General features: G+C 25.7%; 1 protein-coding gene across 1 annotated transcript; it reads right to left on the bottom strand.

Moving 5' to 3' along the window:
* Window positions 1–3,836: 3,836 nt before the first annotated feature.
* Window positions 3,837–21,345, bottom strand: LOC135923991 (molybdate-anion transporter-like). The gene is made up of 13 exons (XM_065459034.1): window positions 21,198–21,345; window positions 21,012–21,156; window positions 18,099–18,159; window positions 12,931–13,038; window positions 12,500–12,618; window positions 11,629–11,765; window positions 10,746–10,999; window positions 10,176–10,246; window positions 7,925–7,979; window positions 5,273–5,375; window positions 5,095–5,162; window positions 4,671–4,750; window positions 3,837–4,079 (listed from the first exon to the last, which is right to left on the bottom strand). The coding sequence occupies exons 1-13, from the start codon at window positions 21,343–21,345 to the stop codon at window positions 3,977–3,979; spliced, it is 1,452 nt and encodes a 483-aa protein (XP_065315106.1). The 3' UTR covers window positions 3,837–3,976.
* Window positions 21,346–24,142: the final 2,797 nt, after the last annotated feature.

Raw genomic sequence — 24,142 nt, 5'->3', positions numbered from 1 at the left:
GTAATGATTATTTAATTATGATGTAATAGCAATAAATAGTTTCGATTATTTATTATAAATCAGATAACAACTCACTAACTTTAAGATATTTAAGTATATTGTTGAATGTTGAAAGAAAAAATTTATTAAATACTGCAAAACGCGATAGTTTTCAGGACTTACACGTCTTAAATCTTCTTTACGTTCCACGGGGGTGAAAAAAACTTGATTTAACTGTGATAATGAATATTTCTATAAATATTATGAAATAAGAAGAAACACATTTTACCTTAAAAAAATATAGATTTATATACTATCATTCACAAAATAAAAATATATTAAATATTATTTAGTCATCTATATAATAAAAAACTTTATGGGAACTAAAAAAAATAAGATTTTCTATATAAAAATTAAAATTACAAGCTTTTTTTTACAATTAAAGTTTAATTAAGTTTTAAACATATAAAAAAAATTCAGTCCTAATTGCCTGGTATTCTGATAAAGTCATTATATCAACCCCCTTTCCCCCATTCGAACCTAAGACAGATGACTCAATTAATGATAATTTTATATATTCCGATTACGCCATGGTAATTATCCACCCTTTTCCCAAACTTGAGAAAACTTTTCGCAATAAAAGCAATATAAGGTATCGACTTATGAAAAGGAAGGGGTATAATCGCCTACATATATTTACGGGTAGAAGGTAAATTTTGAAATTTTACTCCAAATTTTTATCTCGCAAAGATGCTACGAATGGAAAACTGAACGATTTGTATAACCTTCAGAATATTTCAGCCTAAGTTAATTTCTACAGCGGGAATAAGATATTTGTCTATCGCAACACCTTCCAAACAAGTGTTACACAGGGGTTCCTTATTACTTAAATGTAATGCTTATTCCTTCTAAACCCCAATTTCAATAATTTTTTTAACTCAATTAACCCAAATTTTATATTTAATCATTACCTGAGTAGTTGTTCAAATACATAACTATATCGGACTAAAATCTATCTCTCACTTCAGAAAATCAGTTAGCTAGAGCAGTAAAAAATTTACTTTATTATGACCTCTACTTCTTTAATACCCAAAAGTTATTTTATTCTGTGAATGAGGGGATGGAGGTTAATGATATAATACAACATAACTGAAATGAACCGACTATTATTCGATTCGTCAAATAATAGATTTGAAAATCAAATTTTTTTAAAAATATTTTTTAAATTGAAAATTATAAAAATTAAATAAAGTTTAAAAAAATAATAAAAGTTTAACAAGAAACATGTTAAATATACTGATGTTCTATGTATAATTTAATCATTACAAATATTTAGAATAATTTGATAGTTTAAGTAAAACTTCTTTTTTTATCCCGCCTTATATAAAAAATTTTTTTAGATGTCTTAAATTATAAGTGATAAGATAACGATTCCATTCATTGCTAATTATAAATACATGCAGTAAGTTTCATTCGCAGAGTCGGAACAGATTAAAATTTAAATTATAGAAATGCATACCGTTATAAGAACCGACATCGGCAAATTATATACAGTCCAAATTTAAAGTCTATTAATTATTACGTCTACACAATAAGAAAATGTCACTACCCATAAACCTCTACTCCCTTAATTTGCTACGATGAACAGCACTAGAATAGCTATACTATGTAATATTTTCTTGAAATATAACAAGCATTTGTAAAAGGGAAATAAATTTTTAAACTTAAAATGGCAATATATACATTAAGATTGTAAGAGATGTATATGCCGTTGTTTTAGAAACCCACTTAGAAGATATGATACAAGGAGAGACGGTATCTTTTACAATAGAGAAAGCTTTAGTATTCCTATAAATACTATCAGATTATATCTTACATATATGTAAAAAAATGTATTACCATAATGATGATAAGTAATAATATGAAAAGCACATGACTTAGTCATGCTTAGGATTTACACAGACTCGACCACCGCCTATTCCGTGAAGGGAAAATGAGGGATGAGATTATCATCACTAGAGAATAATAACCAAGGTTATGCATAAGATAGGAATTGCATACTTCGCCGCAATAAGATAAAGTATATTTTTGACCTGATAGATGAAAATCTGACTGACAAACCTTCAGAGGAATGGACAAAAAGATGGCAAAAAACTCTAATAGATTAAAATTATTTCAATGCCAAATTTAGGTCTTTAATGATATTATAAATTAATTTTAAAAGTTTTGGTTAAGGAACAAGTGCAGCAAGTTAACATACCGGAACATGCCTAGGCACGTGATATTTTATTATAAATTGAACGTGTTTAGGGTAAATCATTTATTGCTCACTTGTAGTGGATAAATAACGTGACTTTATTAATATTAAATAATTCAATAATCTTTGTTAAAATATTTTAAAAATTAATAAAGGGCAGGAAATGGAAGCCATAATTAATTTGCATACGCAGCCACATTTTCTGTATATAAATTTTTCCATTTTATTAGAAAGGAAAGAAATAAAGCCTATTTCTATATCAAAATATGGAGTATAAGATGTGGTCTTCTTAATCTATATAACTACTAAACCTTTTATATTACTAATTAATATAAAATAGTACATCTCTGTATTAGTTCAATTTTATTGATTCCAAGTAGTTTTGTTAAACGGTGCGGCTTAGCCGATTATAAAGAACGGCTAATCAAGATTATAACCGATTTTCAAAAACGACTAAATAAAGATTTTCACCAAAACATTATTACCTAAACCTCAAAATTTGGCTGTAGATGTCTAACTTACTGCCATCTAGGCAAAATTTCATAGCTTGGATAATTTACTTTTGCGTAAAATCCTAAGTTAGCACTTTTAAAATCAACTAAATCGATCCGCTTAAAAACACTAATACAATATAATAATTAAAAAAAAATTTACTCTATATCTCTTAAACAATATAGTATTATACAATCAAAATGTTTATATGTTTAATTATAATTCTCAGATATAAATCCCCCTCCCCTCCATAAGAAAGATTAATTTTTGGAAAACTGTCATTTGTTTTGTAAGACATTTAATGTTCGAGAATTATGTTAGACCAAGAGATTCTAAAAAAAATAGATAATATTTTATCTAATATGATAAATATCAATCAACCAATATAAATTTAATAACAAAAAATTAGTGAGTTTTATATTCCTAATTAAATTAAATATATTTGCATATCTCCAAATCAACAGAACTTTTTAATTTAAATTTATTTTCATAAAGAATGAATTAGATATACATATAATGTCATCTTACATTAGCTAATAAATATAAATATGATAAATTTGTGTGTACAACTTTTGTGCAAAAATATATTAACCTTCTCATTATATTAAAATAATTAAATATAATTCTATTACCCATTGTAAATAAATTTACCTATATAAAGAGTTAAAATACAGATTAAAACATATATATAAATTCGTTGTGACGCAAAATATAAGGTGTATGATTTGTATTATGTAAAAGAAAAAAACAAATATCTCATTCCTAATTCTTATACAACATTGGAATCAAAATTATGGTCCTTCAAGTTATATACAATAAAAAATTTAAGTTCTTTAAAAAAAGTTCTTATTAAATTTGATAATAATTTAGAACCTAAAATTGGATTAAAATGCTATTATAAAAATTCAAGATCTTAAAAATAACTAGATTTATTTTAAAAATATTAATAGAATAATTATTTATAATATTAATACAAATTATTTCGTATAATAAAAATATAGTATTTATATTATAAAAGGATATCTAATATTCCCTAAAGTACTTACTTACTATGAGTATAAACCGGGGTTATTTGGAATAATTAATACTCGGTATATTTAACGAAATAGTTAATCTTCTAAATTATAGTATTTGAATAATTATTTAGAAGTTTTATAGAATTTTTAGTTAAAATAAAGGATAAATTCAAATCAGTAACTCTAAATCATATTTTTTGTTTATATATGGATATCGAATTTATTTGGGTTTCTACGCATTAATTAGCTTAGAGTTTGTATTGTCAGAGTCTAAAACAGGATTTGGTGTGCCTGAAGCAAAGTTTTTATTGTTATCGGAGCTGGTTAAGATTAATCTTATTTTATTTTTCAAAAAGATAAATATTATTAATTATAAAAAAATAAGTGAGACGAATTAGTCTATTATTATAGCTAAAGGTGATTCAATTCTCATTAAAAGTGTTTTAAGTTAATAAAAAGCGAACTTAATGCTGGGTTACCTCAGGCCAAAAAATGTATAGCTCACCCCCAAGAAATATGTGTTCTTTAAATTTATTACAATATAAATTCTGATTAAATTTCTTAAATCCATATTCTAAAATCGAAATATTAAACAAGTAATTATTAGTCTCAAGAGGGTTATGTATGTAATCCTACTGAGCTTACTTTTTAATTTAATGACTAAATGTCCTAGCCTTAACATAAACTAAGTCAATATAATTAGAAATTTCAATTCAATAACAAAAAAGGACTATACGTATTATTTTTGGTTTCAAAAAATATTTAAAATATCAAAACGAAAAGCTTTTTCAGTTTTATCTATATTTTTTTTAAATTTTTTAATTTATATTTTTAAAAAACTCTTTTGAAATTAAAGATCTGAGTATTTTTAACATATTTCCCAGATTAATCTTCTTACAATGTTACATTGCATATAAATTATTAACTTGAGAAGAGAATGTTGAAAGTAACTGGATAGTAATAAAAATATCACGCAAATTTGAAATATCGTCTTCATTTCCAAGTTCTGTATTTATATTTTATAAATAATTGTCTCGTAAAATATCACTTTTTTTAAAATATATTCAAAAAATTGATATTCCTTAAAATAAATCAGCCAATCCCTATGACTTAATATTATCTCATAAGAAAAGATATATACCTATTATAACTAAATCAGCGTTCTTTCATAGTGAAGGTCATCAATAAATATGCAAGAGTTTAAGTTAAAAGTATTAACTTTTAAAAAGGTAACGATTAAACATTAAATTAAGTATAACTTTTTAAGCGATATAATTAACTTAGATTGTATTTTATTTATAAATAATATTCCTTTTTGGAGAAAAATCTATGCATAAATATTGTGTTTACCTGAAGCAAGATGATTATCACAATTAAATTCAAAGGAACCCTGAAAATATTCATTATAGTTGAGCGAGCTGAATGGATAAAATTTAAAAAAATTTGTATTTAATTTTATAAATTACAAACAACAAAAAATTATATTTGACTCATTAGCATCATTTTATCTAGATAATTTTTTTTTTACTTTCCTCGGGAATGTATTTGCCACGTAACATTGCTATAGAGGGCCAAAATATCCCGACGCATACTTCGAAAATTAAATAGGAAACGAATATAAGGGTGCGTTTCTGAATCAATATTTTTTTCAAACAAATAATTCAAATGTATGAATTTTCACATTTTTTAGTTGAATATAAAATTTGGTTAAAATAATTATTTTTGGGAAAAACTATAAAATTTAAACAAATACTTATGAAATTTTAACCAAATTAGTGTTTTAAGTTTTTGAAAATTGTACAAAGTTTGAAGAAAAAAAAAGGATATTTAAATTTATCATAAATAATACAGTGTAATATATAAAGACTTTATTTTATGAGATAATATGCGACCATAAGTGTCTTAACTGATGTTTCATTAGTTCCCTATGAATTTAACATGGATAATTTAATTTTATTGTTTTAATGAACAAATATTTTATTATAAAGGGTAATATTGGTAAATATTTTTTCCCAAATGTACTTAAAAAATTTTATTATTTCAATTCAGTTTTAAAAGGGATAAAATGTTTTATCAGTATTTTAAAACTTTTTGGGTGTATTGTTCAAAATTGATATGTCAACTTTCTTTACTTCACAAGAAAAATATTTTTTAAAATTAACAACTTAGTTTTAAACTGAATAAAAATTCTGGCTAGTGAAAGACAATTATCACAAAACCTTTGGGAGTGAAATTGATGGTTGATTTTCTTTACTCTATTAAAAATAAAAAGAATAACAATTAGGTATTTGGCAAGATGAAATGTTTAGGGTGGTTAGATATACCTGTCATTATTTTAAGAGTAGTTTGAAATAAAATTGTCAAATTTCCTTAGGCCATGAGGAGAAAAAGTTAAAATTTTTAAGCGTAAAAATTTATTTTGAAGAAATAGCTTTATTTTTTCGTGTAATAAAGAAAACTGGTTAATTAAATACTCCCAAAGTTTTGTTTGTAATATACTAACTAAAATTTTTATTCTTTCTAAAACCAAGTTTTTATTCCCCTACCCTCTAAAGTTTTACCCCCTTACTCCTCCCTTTCTAAGTTTCACTCTCTCCTACAATATCAAAATTAGCAAAAAAAGCCCATTCTCAATTTCAAGAAGTTTCTTTTATTTTATAACTCGCTCATTATGTTAAATTGAGTTTATTAAAATTTACTTTTAATTTCTGAGTGTTTCAAAAATTTCGTTAAAATGATATTTCTCCGCTTTTTATATTTAAAAAAACAGTTTTCTTTTTAAATGTTTTTTTTCCATTTTTTTAAAACATTTCTAACTATATTAAATATCAAATAAAAGTTAAAACAAATCTCATAAATCTCGAAAAATTCCAGGTCGATCTTTTGGTTTTCTAAGTTGTAATATAAATATTCGCGATTCTCATAACTTCAGCCAATTCCATTTTTTTTGAAAAATTTATTAATATATTCCGATGAAAAAAATCGGCAGTCATAATTAATAATAATGTATCAGTTTTAGGTGATTCTGGCCATTCTCCAAGGGCCTAACAAAATAGGCTTTTCTAGATCCAAAAAATGCTCTAACAGCTTTATGTCCATCTTGTTGTGGAGGCTATTCCTGTAGTACAAGAAGTCTCCGAAAAATTATATTATAGTCTAAACACTTCGTACACATTAGAAATTTCTAATTATAGTTATAAGTAGAGATAATTTAGAAAGAAATTTTTTTGGTTAATAAAATTTTCTCATATCCATCAGTATTTAAGGTTTAAAAGGTGGTAGAAAATAAAAAATTGCTACGGGAAGGGGGGGGGGGGAATTTTTTTACAATTTTAAATTTAATCTGTGAATATCAACAAATCATGGCTTGTATGTATGTTATTTTACAATCTCGATTATTTTTGATTATATCTTAGAACATACTGAAAAATAAATACATTTTAAAATAATTTTTTATTATATTTTGATTATCAGGTCAGGGCGGTAAAAGAAATCAGCCTCTTTCAGGTCTTAAATATCTTATACATTTTAATTATATCATGATATTTACAAATAAAATCGTTATTACTAAAATATTTTACGAAATTAAATTGCGTATTAATTTATATGGTATTTATTTAGTTTAAATCATCCTGAACTAACTTTCTAAATAGTAAGAACTACCTATAGTAGTTAGGTTTAAAACAGGGGCGTCGTCATTAGACTTCAGTTTGTCAGGGCTCAATGGCGACTCAAACTCTAAAAAAAAATACGAACCAATATATCGTGGGCTGAGTATTAAAATGTTCTATATCCACTTTTTTTGCAAAATGTTTTTTTTTGATAAATTAATTCTTCAGTACTATATTCTTATATAGATATATCCACAATAAAAATGTTAATCTATAAATAATTGAGAATAATCATTTACTTGCATAGTTATCACGTGATTTCATATTTAAAAATACAAGAAATCCATTTTTCTAATGTTCTCCTAAATAATTTTAAAAAAATGGATATAGAACACTATAATACTAAGCCCACTTTTCAGCTCGTGCAAGGATCCATCTCTCCCCTCATAAGCCCGATCTCATTGGTGGTTCCCTAGTGACGCCACTGGTTTAGATATTCGTTCAAAATATGTATAACCATAAAGATTATGACTTTTTTTTTGTTTATTAAATCGTTTCATTTTTATTACTCCAGGGAAAAGTATAGGAATTAGGAATGTCGAAGAGGAGATCATCAGAACGTATCTATTAATATAAAATGATAAAATTAACTAAAATATTATATGTATAAGAGACCTGCCCCCGTCCCGTTAAAAATTTATTTTTTTAAAAACCTGAACCGGGTCTATAAAAAATTTTTTTTTAAATACCTGGGCCGGGTTGAAAAATTTTTTCTCTATAAATCCGGGCCGGGCACTATAGGTATCTCTGTAGGTCTCTGATATATATTATTAAACGAAACAACTAAAAATGGTTCTAAAACTTAATTTTTGATATTATACATTTACCCAAATTCATAAACTTCGCCAAAAATTTATTTTTTTATTTTTTTCAAGACAAAGATTTCCAAAATAAAATATGGTTCGAAGGTTTTTCCAAAAAAAAATATTTATATCATTGAGCATAAAAATTATAAGACATAAAAACATGTTCCATAAAAATTACAGGTTATAACTGATTTTTAAGGGCCCAATTTTGCCTATATTCACAAAGTTCACCATAATATATAAAATTAAGTTATTTATAATATCTTATAGCTGTATGAATTCTGACGAGTAGAGTATGGATTGAATTGAGGTCTGACATCTTTCTTTTTAGAAATTTACTTCCAATTATTTTATTTATCATCATCGCTTTGTTTATAGGGTGATGCCTCGTTTACATTGAACGCGAAAGCAATATCGCTCAACAGATGCTTAGTTCATCGATAAGCGATATAATAGTTGTATAATTTAACATTATTAATTATGTATATTATGCATCGTTTGAATGATATGGTGGTATTTCGAGGTTACCATAAACGATGCCTGATTCTTCGACAAATCAATTTTCTAAATTCGATTTTCGATATCTTTATTATCTAAATAGTAATTTTTTTGGTTGGTCTTTATTTCGATGAAAGAAATGGACCATTGTCTAACTGAAAGATAAATTTTCCAAATGCGAACCATATTTTGTGGTGATATAAAAAATTCTTATGATAAAATCTGCTGACTATAATTAATTACTAATACATATTTCCTATGTCTTTTTTGTCATACAATCCCGCTAATGAAGGTCAACGATTCTATCGGTCTTAGACCGATTGGTGCATCGATCTTTTTATTTCGATCATATATAAGCTTGCTTTACTATGCAATATAATTTTTTTGTATATTTTGTTTTTTTTGTGAATATTTCATTTTTATTTTGCAATATGAAAACCATATGTTTGTCAAAGAAACATTTTACTTATAGTCCGCAATAAAAAAAAATATATAGGTATGTATCCACTGCAGTACCTCAGCAACAAGTAACAAAATAATTGTTAATGATTTTTTTGCAGTAAATAAATCAAATATGCAGTATCTTTATTAATAAAATCTTTAGGCCATTATTTTTTAGTTCTATTTTTTCTTAATCTGCACGAATAATTTGTCAAAATAATTAAACCTTATTCTTAATAAAAAAAATAATTAGGTACTTTAAGCAGACATCAGATAAAACATAAAATTTATACTTATAATGATAAAAATATATCAAAAACACAATCCATACTCTTAATTTCAATATGTCCTCCACGGGCACAAATCACTTTCCTCAATATCATTAGAAAAATTTTAAAGTGAACATATGAACCAATTAATAATAAAGTAGTTAATAATGGACTGTCTGCCAATGAAGACTTTTGAAAGTTCAGGTCTTCATAATTTAGTTGCATATTTGAATTCAACACTACAATCTGGTCTAAAAATAAAATTACAAAAATTATATAACAACTAATTTTTGAAAAACTAAAGAATTCATTTAAAAAAGATTAAATAATAATGATTCCTTAATAAGTTTTTAAATACTATTTAAAAAACCTTTTTTATTCTTTATAAAAAAGTGAACTTTGTGAATCACAAAAAAAAATTAATTTTTAAATGTTATAAATGTTTATATTTCATATAATTTTTATTCAATTATTAGTAATATTTAGAATTTTATATAAATTATAAAATTATATATCGTCCTAATAATATAAAATAAATCGTTCAAACATATTTATTTTTTTTTATTTTGTAAAAATTAAAACTAAAAAATATTTGGCCAACTATATTCGTTGTGTTAATGTTTTTTAACATCTTTCTGCTTATAAAAAAAAATAATAATAACTCATCATCTCAAATAAATGTCAAATTCCTTTTATCCCGACCTTATTCTAAGAATAGTCAATATTTCCTCAAATGTTTTATAAACCTCATAAATGATTCTGGGGTTGAGCGTGTTGACAGTACTTTGAATAGGAGAGAGCCTATCATTATAGCGATCTGTTTTTATTAAATGCAAATTTTATAAGAATTTCAACAACAAAAAAACAATTATATTTATAATGAATAGTAGAAGGGGAGTAATAAACGAACCTACAAATTTTCAAGGAATATGCAACTTCGAGGAAACATTTTAATTGGATGAAATATATTTAAAATTAAACAAGTATGTAGGATTAACGGTGAGGGAGATATGGGTTAGGGTTAATTAGAGGTTTGAGAGATATGGATTAGTGTTAAGATATATTAAATTTTGGTTTTTTTAATAAAATTTAATCATTTTTTATTAATAACTTATCAAATCTGACAGGTCGTGTGATCAAAAATAAATCCCTCGAGTTGGCCAATAATCAGCCGAGGTTTTAATATATTTGAAATGATAAGAATTACAAAATAAATTGGAAGGTAGAGAAAAAGCGAACCAAAAAATGTAATTTAAAAAAAAAACTGATATATAATAATTAGTGTACTATGGCAATCAAATGAATAAGATACTTACCATAAAACCAGCAAATATGTATCCGTGAGGAATATCATTATCCGTTACTAAAACGTATTCCTCACCCATGAAGTTTGATCTGATGGTTACGTAATCGCTATTCGAATAATTTTTGCTCGCCAAATAGTCATCCAGATTCAAACGATTATCGTATTTCCGGATGAGGGATAAGGAAGGGGTCCATTCCAACACGAAGGTATACATGCAACCTTCGAAAAGAGACTGGGTTATACCCAGGCAAAATATCTTGTGATCTTGTGTATCGTGACAAATATATTGTATAATAAATTAGGGTCTAACAAGAAAATATTTTACATTGAGCATTTAATGATTATTTTTCGCCCAAAATTTGAGCAAAAATCTTTGAAGATCCATAAATTATTTGTAAGATGAATTTTTTGTCAAAATTTGATCGAAAATCTTGTGTGAACCTTCTGAAACATTTATCAAAATTGAGGAGTTTGTAAGTGATTTTAACGTCATTTTATATATAAAAAATGCGAATTTATATTTTTATAATTAAAATTTTAAGGCCGGGCGCGGTTCGAGCCTAAGATAAAAATTAGGGCTCAGACCTAAAAAATATTTTAGGGCTCGGGCCGAAGAAAATCCAATTTGCTTGCAAGACTCTAGCCTCGATCATGTACCAAAGATTAATAAATAAATATTATAGAACAGAATCTAATCTAGGAACGGGGTCAAATCTAAGAACTGGAAATAAAATCTCTTTTTTTTTAATTTTTAGGAACAGGAACCAGAATCGCCATTTTAATCTAGGTATCGACCTCTGGTAATCGATAATTATAATATTAAATTTTTTTAATTAATGTACGTCAATACGTTTTAAGAAAATTATAAATTAAGCGTATCATGATTTTAAAACCTTCTTTGATATATGTGAACCCTGTTTTAAAGGTAGTAAAAATATCGCTTTTAGGATTTCCATAATTTTCGCTCCAAGAGAAGATTATAACTACTATCATCGCCATTAGCACCAAAAATGATATATCGAATGGGGCGCTAATTATATTTATTTTAAAAGAAATTTAAATAATTTAATGCGCGAGATTCATATCCATGTAGAGTATATTAAATGTACTAATAAGAGTGCCCAGCGTTTTGCCGTACCCTTTTAGTATATAAAAAAAGTAACGGAGGTTGCCTTTTTATTATTATCCTCGATTCAAAATTTTAAGTAATAAAAAAAATATTAGTTTTTATAAATTATATTATCGTCTGCTTTTTTATTACATCATTCTAAATTATCCATTTTAAAAGATAGGTTATTTTTTTTTTACATTTTATATGGTATTAAATTTAATTAACATATAATTAAACAACAAGGGATGGATTTTTATTGCCCTTATTCTTATCAGGATAACAAGGTTTTGTTGGCGCTCTTGTGAAAAATAGGTTCTTATGGAACGAGTCATCGACCAACATGCAAAATGAATGAATGAAAAGTATTGGAAAAAGCAAATTAGGTTTTTTAAAGATTTCTAATGTCAAATGGTAATTTGACCAATTTGCAAGATAATATTTGAAATGCATTATCTGCATTTGCAACGCAACGTTTGAAACCTCAATTTGGGCATACTATGACATAATACTTTCCTTTTTAAAACACTAAATTAAACTATCGTTCATAATATTAGAAAAGACTAATAAAAAACTAAAATTGTATACAATAATCACTTTAATGGCAAAATTTGATTTTACTCCTCCACCCATCCCCTTTATTAATGACGACTTACACGTATCCAAAAAAGTTGACGGCTATTTGAGCGATCAAACCGGAAACGATGGCGACAATCGAATTTCCCAAGTATGCCCGTGAAAAAATGGCGCTCAAAGATTGCGAATCTAAGCCCCGCTTATCAGATTAAACATGAATAATACGGCATTAGGTTTAGTTAGTATAAAGTCAAACGAAAGAATAATAAAAGTCTTCTTCCATTGTTTATAGATCTTCCATAAATATAGAAATATTTAAGGAAGAAAAGAAATATGAATAAATAAATAAACAGGGTTGCTAAAAGGTTATAGTTCATTTAGATCGTTAAATTTTTGAAAGGACCAGGAACTAAATTGATTTCTTTAAATCTCAATTGATGGGGGAGGGGGGGGAGAGAAATTAAACTTTAACAACCACTGGAGGATGAAGGTACATACATATCTAATTTACGCTATTAGATTCACATATGAGCCATGATTCCAAAGCGCTGTATAAAATGGACGTAGCAATGCCTCCGAATAATCTTCCAATCATCAAGATCCAGAAATTGGGAAAATGCTATAAAAATAAAATAAAGACGATATTAATATTACATCGTTCCTTTTAAGGATTTGTGAATAATTTACAATTTAGCTATTTTACGAGTGGGATGGGAAGGGTAATAAAACTAATAAAATGTATCGCTTAAAAATTCTCGATTTTAACTGTTTTATATTTTTAAAAATAGAGGTTTTAAACAAAACTAATTTGTGAGATATTTTTTGTGAGTTTTTTAAAAAAAAAAATATTTGTAGATAAGTTAAATGATTGGAGTAATATAAATGAAATACAGTTAGCTAGGAAAATAAAAAATTAATAATTTAAGCATAATATTTTTAAAAAAAAATTAAAACAACGTTGTCAAACTTCACATTTAACAAGAACGTGTTCAATAATTAAGAACAATTTAAAATATTCACGAATAATTCCATCGAGTAATGAAGAGACTATTATTCGAAGAATATTTTTTTCTGCATCTATTCAATTCCTATCTTTCGAATACGAATAAATCGTTTTAGGCCGAATCATAATTTATATATTACTTTTATATAATTTAATCATATGATTATATAAATTTCTTTAAAACTAATAAAAAAAATTGATGATTTAAAATCTTCGTATGCTAGCCATTTTGCAAGAAACGTTGATTTCTAATATTGGCATAGATTTTAAAAAAATGGAATAACGCGGAAGAAACCATAAAGAAAAATGAAAAAAACGAACAAATAATAAAATCAAAATTAATTCCATGAATTCCCTGTCTGGAGTAAACAGCAATAAATCACATTCCATGTAATTTATGTTTTAAGACAATATAACGAATTTATTAGACCAAAATTAAATTTGAAATATCATGCACCTTAATAAAAGAGTAAAAATCGGTAGAGAAATTAAGAAAAATGTAAATCAAATAATGAGGAGAGGGTGGCAAAAATCAGCCCAAAGTAAATCTAATAACAGCTTATAGATGCGGTATCTCTATTAGATCGGAGGGAGCTTATCATTTTCCAATTCTGATCTGTATTATGAATGGTTATTGAACAATATGATAAAGAATTCATAACTGACTATATATCAGTAGTTAAAGAAATCTTGCTTTTAGCATTTTTGAAAGTTTTTTAATAAATTTTTTTTTAAACTATGATATATACTCTGTTTGATTGCACCATAATTTTTCGTCTTTGAAAATAAAAGAATATCCTTGAAATAATGCTACCCATTTCATGGAAAGGAACGTTATACTTTTCATTATATATTTTATAAGAAGTTTATATAAAAGCTGATTTTCATGAGGTAAAAATTACGTATGAAAATATTCTAGCCTATCTTAATTCTTTCCAGATTTAAGTTAGAATTATGTCTATTAAACACGATAATCCCAAAATACATGATATCAGCAGTATCATATATATAATACATCTTTATATTGCCAAATGCCTGGCTAATATAATAAAATAGTGGGCGAGAAAATGATTATTCTAATTGATAAATTTAAATTTGTTAAAAAGCGGCATATGTTGCCAAAATACATGCAAGAGTTGGATATATCAGGCGGGACACACATTCTCTTAGATGTTGAAACACGATGGAATTCAAAATTTCTAATGATATCCTCCTTTAACAAAGTAACTTAAGCTTAATCTTTATGTAAAATATATTTTTTTATGAAGCAGTCAATAAATTAGGGGAAAAAAGGCAGCTATCAATATAGCCTAATATTTATAAATAAGGAAGAAGCAAATTTTTTAAAAGATGTAGAAGATTTTTTAAAACCTTTTTATAAAATAACTTTTATGGTTCCACTGTAATTCATATCATATTATTATTACTGACGATATCGTATTGTAAAATACAGCGGAGGTTATGTAAAACAAATGTGTATTATATATTAAACATATGACAATAGTGTCTTATTATGTCTAGTTTATTGGACTCTAAAACCAAACAAATATTTTTACCTAACTCATAAATATATCGGATTGTTTTGATCAATTTAAAACTTTATATATAAAATTTGACATCTCATTATCAAAGTCAACAGCATTTGAAAATGGTATATTAGACATTGAGACATTACCATATTCTGTAAGCATAAATAATAGTCTACAAAAGTAAATATATGATTACAGTTATATATGCCTATTATTTAGGGCTGCGTAACAATTAAAAGATCCATTGATAGGCGAAATATCACAATATTTAAAAGATGTAGCTAATCCAACAAGTTTATCGGATTGGTGTTCGAAAAATAACAATGTATATCCCCACTTATCGTTAATAGCGAAAGATTTTTTAGCGCAACAAACGACAAGTGTTACCAGTGAACGGATTTTTAGCAAGGGAATGCATCTAACAAAAAAAAGAAATGGAATATCATCCACCACCTTGAATCATTGCATATCCCTTGATTATTGGGAATTAGATCTGTTAGAGTAAAACATATGTGTATTTTTTAGTTAATGTATAACGCGATATTATTATAATCTATTCTTATAACACAAATAATCTTTATATACTTTATATAGAGAAATTTTAAATTATATTCATTTATTAATAAAATAGCCATTAATTTATGTGTTGATTTTTTTATCGTCGTTTTAAATTAGATATTTAACTCGTCATTACCTGATAAGCCCAATTTTTTTAAATGTTCTTAGATCAAAAATAAATTTTTAAATGAGAATTATCAGCTTATGCTTAATATAACGCTATTTATTAATTTACTAAAACATATAAAATATCCATTTTTATTAAAATGACAGAGAAGTTTTTAAATGACAAGTTACAATTTTTAATTACATTATAATTGAGGTTACAGCGAAAGTATTTAAATGCTTATTTTTATTAACCAAAAACAATTTCGGTAGTCAAAGAGCAATTAATTTTATAATCTCGAATAAATTGGGTTTGGATAACTATCTAAATCTGAAACCGGTCTACTTATGGCTGTCTGATGGCAAGAGACACAACAGCCTTGCCAAACCCTTAATTAGAGAACATCTTATTTTAGATTTCACCTAAATCTACCAATTCTCTTCTAACCCAAACATTGACCCGATTATAACAGCCTAAAGGTGGAAAATTAAGAAGTACCACTACCTATGTGATTTTAATTTCACTCCAATAGTTATTTCTACCAATGGATTATTAGGTTCCCTAATAATTTTTTTTAAAGATTTTTTGCAATAAAATGTTGGTATATTCTATTTTCTGTAATATAAAAAACGTTTGTTTTTTTCGTTCGTTTTTTGTCCTCCTGAAAAACAGTTTTTCCCCTTCTTAATTTATTGTATTAGTGTCTGGTCCAGAAGTTCGGCCCTGGAGAAATATTTTATAACATTGACAATGAATGAATGAATTCAAGGACAATAAATGATGACGGTTCTTCAAAAAAAAGCAATATGAAACTTTTTATAAAAACAAATTTTTTACTAAAGTTCATTCAAAGTGCGTCAAACGATCATTAAAAAATTGTTATATCAACGACATAGTCATTCATAAACGATTGAAATAATGTGTTTTGGAAATGATGAATTCCATTAATTCATACTTAAAACTATAAAATAAATGGATCAAACAAACGATAATAATAATAATAAATGAAAATAAAAAACAATGTTGAATTAATTATTCCTCGAGGGTAGAATTTGTTTTTAATCATTTAATGAATTGCTATATAATTATTTATGGTTCATTCAATTGTAAATATGAAAGTTTGTTATGAATTTATGGGAATTATAAAATGTCGTAATATAAAAATAAAAATTTAATGTTCTTGTATAACAAAAATGCAAGGATTTTATTTGTTTTATTGTTAAAGGGGAAGAATTTTATAAAAGGTTTAGGATAAGGGGAATGAAAAATATTGTTGGGATAATGTATTATTTTTGCAAGGGGAAGGGGGAAGGAAGAAAGAAATGGTCATTTTCGAAAGAATGTCGAAAATAAAACAAAATTGCCTTTAAATTATATATTTTTTATTTATAAAAATATTTGTAAATATTAATAATTTTTATTTTTAAAGTTTTTTCAAATTGTTATATTCTATATAGTTCTATTAATATACGAGTAGGTTTGTTAAGCCCAGGTATATTCCCGGGAATTCCTATAAATATTCTAGGCAAATTTGTTAAAGGGGAAATGGAATATTCTCAATTTTTTAATATTTTTGAAAATCATTAAAAAATATTAAATCTATTTTTTTTAAAATAATCACAAATAGCTTGGATGCAATTCATTCAAAATATTATCGTAGCTCATATTTTATAGTTTTTGTTTCCTAATAAATAACAAATATATTTAATCTGACTGTACAACTTTCCCCGAAATAGATTAATTATACTAGGTATGATTTCATTACACTAAGATATTAAAAAATATCAAATCCTAATTTTTCTTAAAAAACTTGGATACATTTATTCATTTATTCATAATAACCTAGTAGCTCGCATTTTATAGTTTTCGTTTCCTAAGCCTAATTATTCATTTTTCTAATATAATGTATACCCTTCTTTTATTTGCATTTTTTTTAACCTTCATTAATTTTTGTTCTTATAATTGGTATATTTTTAATAAAAATTTTATGTCTATTCTTATTAGAATATCATTAATTTTCACAAATTTACGTTGATCCCCATAAATTCCCATGGGAAAGTTACCGCGATGAAAATTTCCAATTTCTCTATCCTATATACGAGCCAACATTATTAAAAATCACTATTCCTTACCCTACTTACCTCTTTTTTTTAAACTAGTAGTATATTTTAAAAAATTTATTTGTCATCTTGGCGGATCAAATTAACCAATTCCTAAGTTACTATGATATATAAATAAATATAGATCCTTTAAAATATTATTATTTTTTATCAAAAAATAGATGAAAACCTACTTTTTTAATCTCAAAATATATACTATATGAAACTTATATTTTATTTTATTTTACAAATGTTAATGATCTATAATGCAGATTGCATTATTGATAGGTGGGAGTAGGAAGAAAAGGGGGGGGGATTAGCTGATGAATAAGAAATATTTCAATAAAATAATATTAATTATATTGATGGTTGAACTAATTATACTTTTGTGAGGCAAGAAATCCCATAGAGAATTCCATAAAGTATGCAATTAAAGCGCCGTCCACTATAAAATATATAATAAAAAAAATAGAATAGAATGTAGGCTTATTATAAAGAATTTAACTAATATAATTTATTCAGCAATTAATAAATTATAGATATGCAATATTCTTGGAATTGGATTCAGTGCCAACTCTCAGCATTTTAAGAATCAGGTGAATACTGTCGATCCAATGCCAATTCACATCAGAGATTAGCATAGCTTCGTTTAAAAAAAATTGTACTCGTTGTCTAGCCCGGTGATCATATTTTGTTAAGGAAAAAAAATATATTTGTACCAAAGTTTTTAACTCGAATCAGTAAAGAAAAAAAATCGGATCTGATTGGACGGACAAAATTTAAGGCATTAACAAAAATATTCAAAAAATCATGCCAGTATTCCAATCAAAATTGCAATTAATCTCTATGATAAATTTTACCTAATTATTATATTAGTTTTAGACAAACCACACCCATGCTACGAATAATTGTTGTCTGGCGGGTTAAAAATTTATTAATATTGGGTGTGTGAGTATATAAAGGGGAATGGCTTATTATGACGCTTTTGATTAAACTGTAGCTTATATTAAATAAAATACATTATTTAACTATAGCCATTAGTTATTTTACTAGCTAATAGTTGCTAAGCTTTGGTAGACCCAGCTAAATTCAGTCGTTTCACATGTGTGTGCATTAGATAGAGGTAGATGTGTAGTGAATTTTATAATTTTAATATGGGGAATGATAAAAAAAAGATAACTTTTTATGACAAAATAGTATTTTATAAGTTTATGCATGCCCGTAGCAAGTAGGCCTTAGTTAAGGGAAGAAATTTGGGAGCTAAAATTTTTTTATTAGTCATTTAAGATAGTCAAACCGACAAACCAAATAATTTTTGAAAATGGTTGTGTAGTAGTGTTGTTAAACGGCTCGTTTTGAGCCGACTTTTAAAAACGGTTAACTCAATACTACACCCAGAAAAATATTACACAAACCTGAAAATTTTGCTCATAGAAGGAACAAAGGTCTATACACATATTAACGAAATCTCAAGGCTTAGGCAATATTTTTCTGGCTAAGATATTGAGTTAGCCGTTTTTAAAAATCGGCTCAAAACGACAAAACTATTGTGCAGTCAGGCAGGCTAAACAAAAATATTTGGGTGGGTGAATTCAGTTGTGTTGCTAGTAGTTTTGTCAAATTCAGGTCACTTTGAAAATTTTTAAATATCAACCCACGAAAACTATGCAAAGCGAAAATTTAATAATAATAACATAGAATAGTGTTTAATTTTGCTTATCAAGTTGATTTAAAAAATGTTTTGTTTTTTTTTAATTTAAGAAAAAGCAGGTAAATTAATGGATATTAAAAAAATTCCTTTTTTACATATGACTAAAATATACAACCCAACATATCTTCAATATTTCTGTCCTATTTTTATGAATGATAAATCAATTTTTATTCTATAAAAGGATTCAGAATTGATAGCTTAGTTAGATTTTGAATTAAAATACTTCATTTTTTTGACCAAACCAAGCATCCATTATTAAAAGGCTCTAATTTAAAAATATAAATATACAATCATGTTTAGCTCTCTGAGAGCATTCAGAAATGGTAATATTATTTTTCTAAAAAAAATTATTAAGTATCTAAATTTTTTTTGACTATAACTAAGCATACTTTATAATATAAGCTCAAATATAATAAAATCAATATTAAATCATTATTAGCTTATTGAGATGATATAGAAAATGTTATTTTATTTTTAAAAATCAAGAAAATTCCCTACACATCCTCAATAATTTTATGCTATTTTTAAAAAATGAATGCAGAATCATGTTTAGCTCTTCGAGGGGATTCAAAAAATGGTGATAATAATTCTTTTTAAATTTAAATTATAGAAATCTTTTTTTTGACCAAACTACGCATAATATATATCCCCTATTAAAAAGGCTATAATATATAAAATAAATATATAATCATGTTTAGCTTTGTGAGGAGATTCAGAAAATGGTAATATATTTTTTTTTAAATTTAAATCTAGAAAAAAACATTTTTTTGATCAAACTACGCATTGTCCACTCAAAAAGCTAAACTTGATTGTATATTTATTTTTTTATTAAATCAGAGCCTTTGATAAGGGATGCATAGTTTGATCCAAAAAAAGAAACAATTTTTCAAAATCCTACTGTTATCATTTTATTTAAAAAAAATTTATATTAACATTTTCTAAATCCTTTTAAAGAGCTAAACATGATTCCTATTTCATTTTAAAAAAATAGTGCATGATTTCAGATGTATATTTTAGTCAACTAAAAAAAGTTTACTAGTTGTTTTTTATATTAAAAAACATTTTTTTTAAAATCAACTTGATAAATTAAACATGATTTTATATTATTTATAAATTTGTGCTTCTATAATAAGTGATATGTAGAGATGCACAGTTTATGGGGATATGTATTTTAGTCATGCCCAAATTCAAAAAAGAAAAATTTCAATAAAAATTTGCATTAAAAAAGGAAAGAGGGGGATTTAGACTTGTAAAGAAATTAATTTAAAATTTTTTAGAACACTATCCAAAATGTTCAGGGAGTTTGGGTCCCTGTATATCTATTCCATCCCCTTCTAACAACATTATAGGAACAATTATTTTTAAATCTAAAACATGGTTAAAAAATATAGAACAATAGGTGGGTTGCCTGAAGGGCTAAACTCCAGCTCAGCCTTTGAACCAATAAACAATCATGCATGATTGTAATTATAATTTAAAATCTATAAATCATTCCTAAATTACATATAAGATATACTTGTAGAAATTAAAATAGATATTCTTATTTTTTTAATTTTTATAGTAATTCTTTTGAAAAAAATACTTACTATTTGTCAGCCAAAGCCCCAACAAGAGTCCCAAATAACATACTTGAACCAAAACCTGCAACAAATAATATCTCAATTTGATGAGAGGTCATTCCATAGCTTTGATATAATACATATACATAAGGACCTTGCAACCAATCTCCAGCTATAAAGTATATAATTAGAATTGTATTAACTGAAGATTACCTATTCCTAGTATGTAAACAATCAAATAAGCCCTTTGAAGATTCTTAAAGGTTATATCATTTGATGGAGGAAGGATAGTTTTTGTGGTTATATATAATATAAAACACAAGGTACATAATATACATAAGCATGCTATAAATATGTCCATATGTTTTATTAAATAAGCTAAGATCTTATAAATAAAATCAGTCCAAAACCTGTCAGAGTGTGAGATGTACGAATGACACCAAAATTTGATAGAAGATGAAATGGTTAATCAAATTCAAAGCTATAAAAAAAGTTGGAATCTCTAGGGAAATATAAAAAATAATCTCAGCAAGTAATTTATTTTATAAATTAATTATTCATTTACCTATATTTATTCGGTTTTTATTTTTTCCTAACTTTCTATCCCTGTAGTAAAACATATTGCTAGTTTATGAAAATAAAGCACTATTGTTTCTTTTCCTGCCCTTTAAAATTAATCGCATCATATCGTTCACTTTGGAAACTCACAATTAAGTGCTTCTACCTTGTATCAGAGGGCGTCTCTAGGATAGAGTTTTCATCCAACTTATTGGAAGTAATTTACCTTACTTTCAGGATCAGTTTAATTAGTGAGCGAAGACTGTACTTCTTGTCATAGTTGTACAAAAGATCTTCTTTGAAGATTTTTGAGCGAGATCTAGCTCAAAAATTTGAGCAAGATCTTTGAAGATCGTAAAATTTGAAGATCTTTTATTTATAAAAAAATTTGAGCAACGATCTTAAAAGATCTAGATCTTTGAAGATCGTAAAATTTGTAGATCTTTTATTTTTTAAAAATTTTGTGTAACGATCTTCAAAGATCTTCATGATATTTATTTTTTTACCCCTTTTCCAGATGTTTTTCAATTTTATTAATATAATATTTCTTTTATGTTTTATACCTCTCCTCCTGCCTTGATGAAAGAAAAAAATAAATTTTTTAAAAAAAAAATATTGACACAGCATGTTTCTAAAATTTTTGATGGCTTTATTATTAGATTGCAAAATATTAAAAAAAAGAGTGCCTACAAGAATATTTATTTTGATTGATATAAGAGTTAGTGAAATAATTTTTAAAAAATATTTAAAAATTTATTGAAAAGCTTCCTTTTCTTCCGAAATTTTTTAAAAAAAATAAAATTATAACTGTTTCCAATGAGAGTTTAGGTAGTGTTGCATATTATATAATAGTAAAGATGTGCTAAACCCATATTTTAAAAAAATTGGGTTTGGGCTTTGTCGGGTCTAAAAAAAATTTTTAAAAATTCCGGCAAGGTCGGGTAGTGCCTTGGAAATTTTTTAAAATAAATATAAATATATGATTAATTATAAAAAATTAATTTTTGCTAGCTGTGCTGGTAAAATTTTTTTAATCGGGTTCGAGCCGGAAAACATTTTTTAAAAATTTTGGGTTGGGCTTGAAAAATTAGGCCCTATGCAGATCACTATAATACATTATTATAATATATTTTCCTCTCGCTAATTAATAAGTAATTACTATGTTTAAGATAACACATTTGCATTTTATATATCCAGTAATAAATTTTTATTTCATTTTTTTTATATTTTTAAATCAAAATATAAATCTTTTGTGAGTTTTAAAAATAATTTCCGTTATTGAAAAAAAGGAATCAAAAAAACAGACCGGTCTATGGGTTTCGGAAACTTTCTTAGAAAGTGTGTCAGCATACCCTGGCTTAATAAATTAGTATCGCTATGCCAATTCCCCTTACTACTAGTTCAGATTGAGGTGCTAACTTTCTTTTAATTTCATCGCTATTTTTTAATATTGATTTTTTAAATAATTTTAGAAATGTATCTATTGGACATATATATTTGATAACATTAGTTCCTAAATTTGATTGAGATAATTAGAATACTTTTGGATATTCGTATTATTTAAGGAGGGGGGGATGTGCCTATTCTAAAGTCAAAATATAGTATAATTTATAATATCAATTTATACTTTTTATCTTTTATTAATTAATAAAGTTTAATAATTATTATTAAGGATAATTTATCTTAATGAGGGTCTGAACCACGGGTCTGTGCTCAGAGCTGGTTTATAGATTTTTTAGTCCCAAACCCCGGGTCTGGTTTTATACAACCAACCAATTAACAACACTTTAATATTAAGTAAAAGTCATGCTTTTACTATTTACAACGATATAAAAGCAAGTTGCGATTTTAAAAATAAAAGTAAAACAAAATTAACACTTTCCCAAGATGTCTAGGAAATGTCATAAAAACCACCAATAAAATCAGAATGATATGATATATTTGTCATTAGTTATTTTTTAAAATAGTTTACCAAAGAATTTTTTCTTCTAAGAGATATACTTCAAAATTTATGAATAATTTACCTCTTATTTGATAATTAATTTTTTTTACTTTATATACTCTAACTCAACGCATTTTTAAATCTTTCTATTTCTTTTAAAAATATTTTAAAAACGGCAAATCCAGTCAATTATATAGATGGCACAAAAGTTTGGACATCTATCAGCGAATTGGCGAGGTTTAGGTTAGGTCATATTAATAATAGCATGCCGAGCCAAAGTGTTTATCAAATTCGTATATACTATAATTATATTTTTGTGTATTATATTTTGATGTTTATAAAATGAGATTATTGTACATTTTTAAAAAATTTTAATAAAATTTTAATATTAGATTGAAGAAATAATTTAAATATTTTTTATAAGCATTTCTAATTCTAAAAATCGGACGTTTTTGGCCAATTTGTTTGGATAACGTTATATGAAATCAATAGGTTTTATTTCGTTTATTTTCTGTAAATTGTTATATGCTAATGAAAATTAGTTTCCTTATAAGTGTCATCTTGAAACATTATATCTGTTTATAATTTTTTTTGCAAAAAATTATATATTTTTTTTATAAGCTTTAGCAAAATTTTCGAATCGAATCGAATATTCGAC

Source organism: Gordionus sp. m RMFG-2023, chromosome 2 (genome assembly GCF_954871325.1).
Source record: "Gordionus sp. m RMFG-2023 chromosome 2, tfGorSpeb1-WG-v2, whole genome shotgun sequence".
NCBI classification, from domain to species: domain Eukaryota; kingdom Metazoa; phylum Nematomorpha; class Gordioida; order Chordodea; family Parachordodidae; genus Gordionus; species Gordionus sp. m RMFG-2023.
Note: the sequence above shows the minus strand (reverse complement) of the source record. Positions and strands in the feature narration are given on the sequence as shown.

Excerpts from the sequence above, each read along its gene's own strand:
- LOC135923991 (XM_065459034.1), bottom strand. The coding sequence starts at position 21,345 with ATGGACATATTTATAGCATGCTTATGTATATTATGTACCTTGTGTTTT. Across the intron at positions 13,039-18,098 it reads GGATTTCTTGCCTCACAAAA|CATTTTCCCAATTTCTGGAT; the intron begins GTATAATTAGTT and ends TTATTTTTATAG. Across the intron at positions 5,163-5,272 it reads CAAATACATTCCCGAGGAAA|CTCGCTCAACTATAATGAAT; the intron begins GTAAAAAAAAAA and ends TTATCCATTCAG.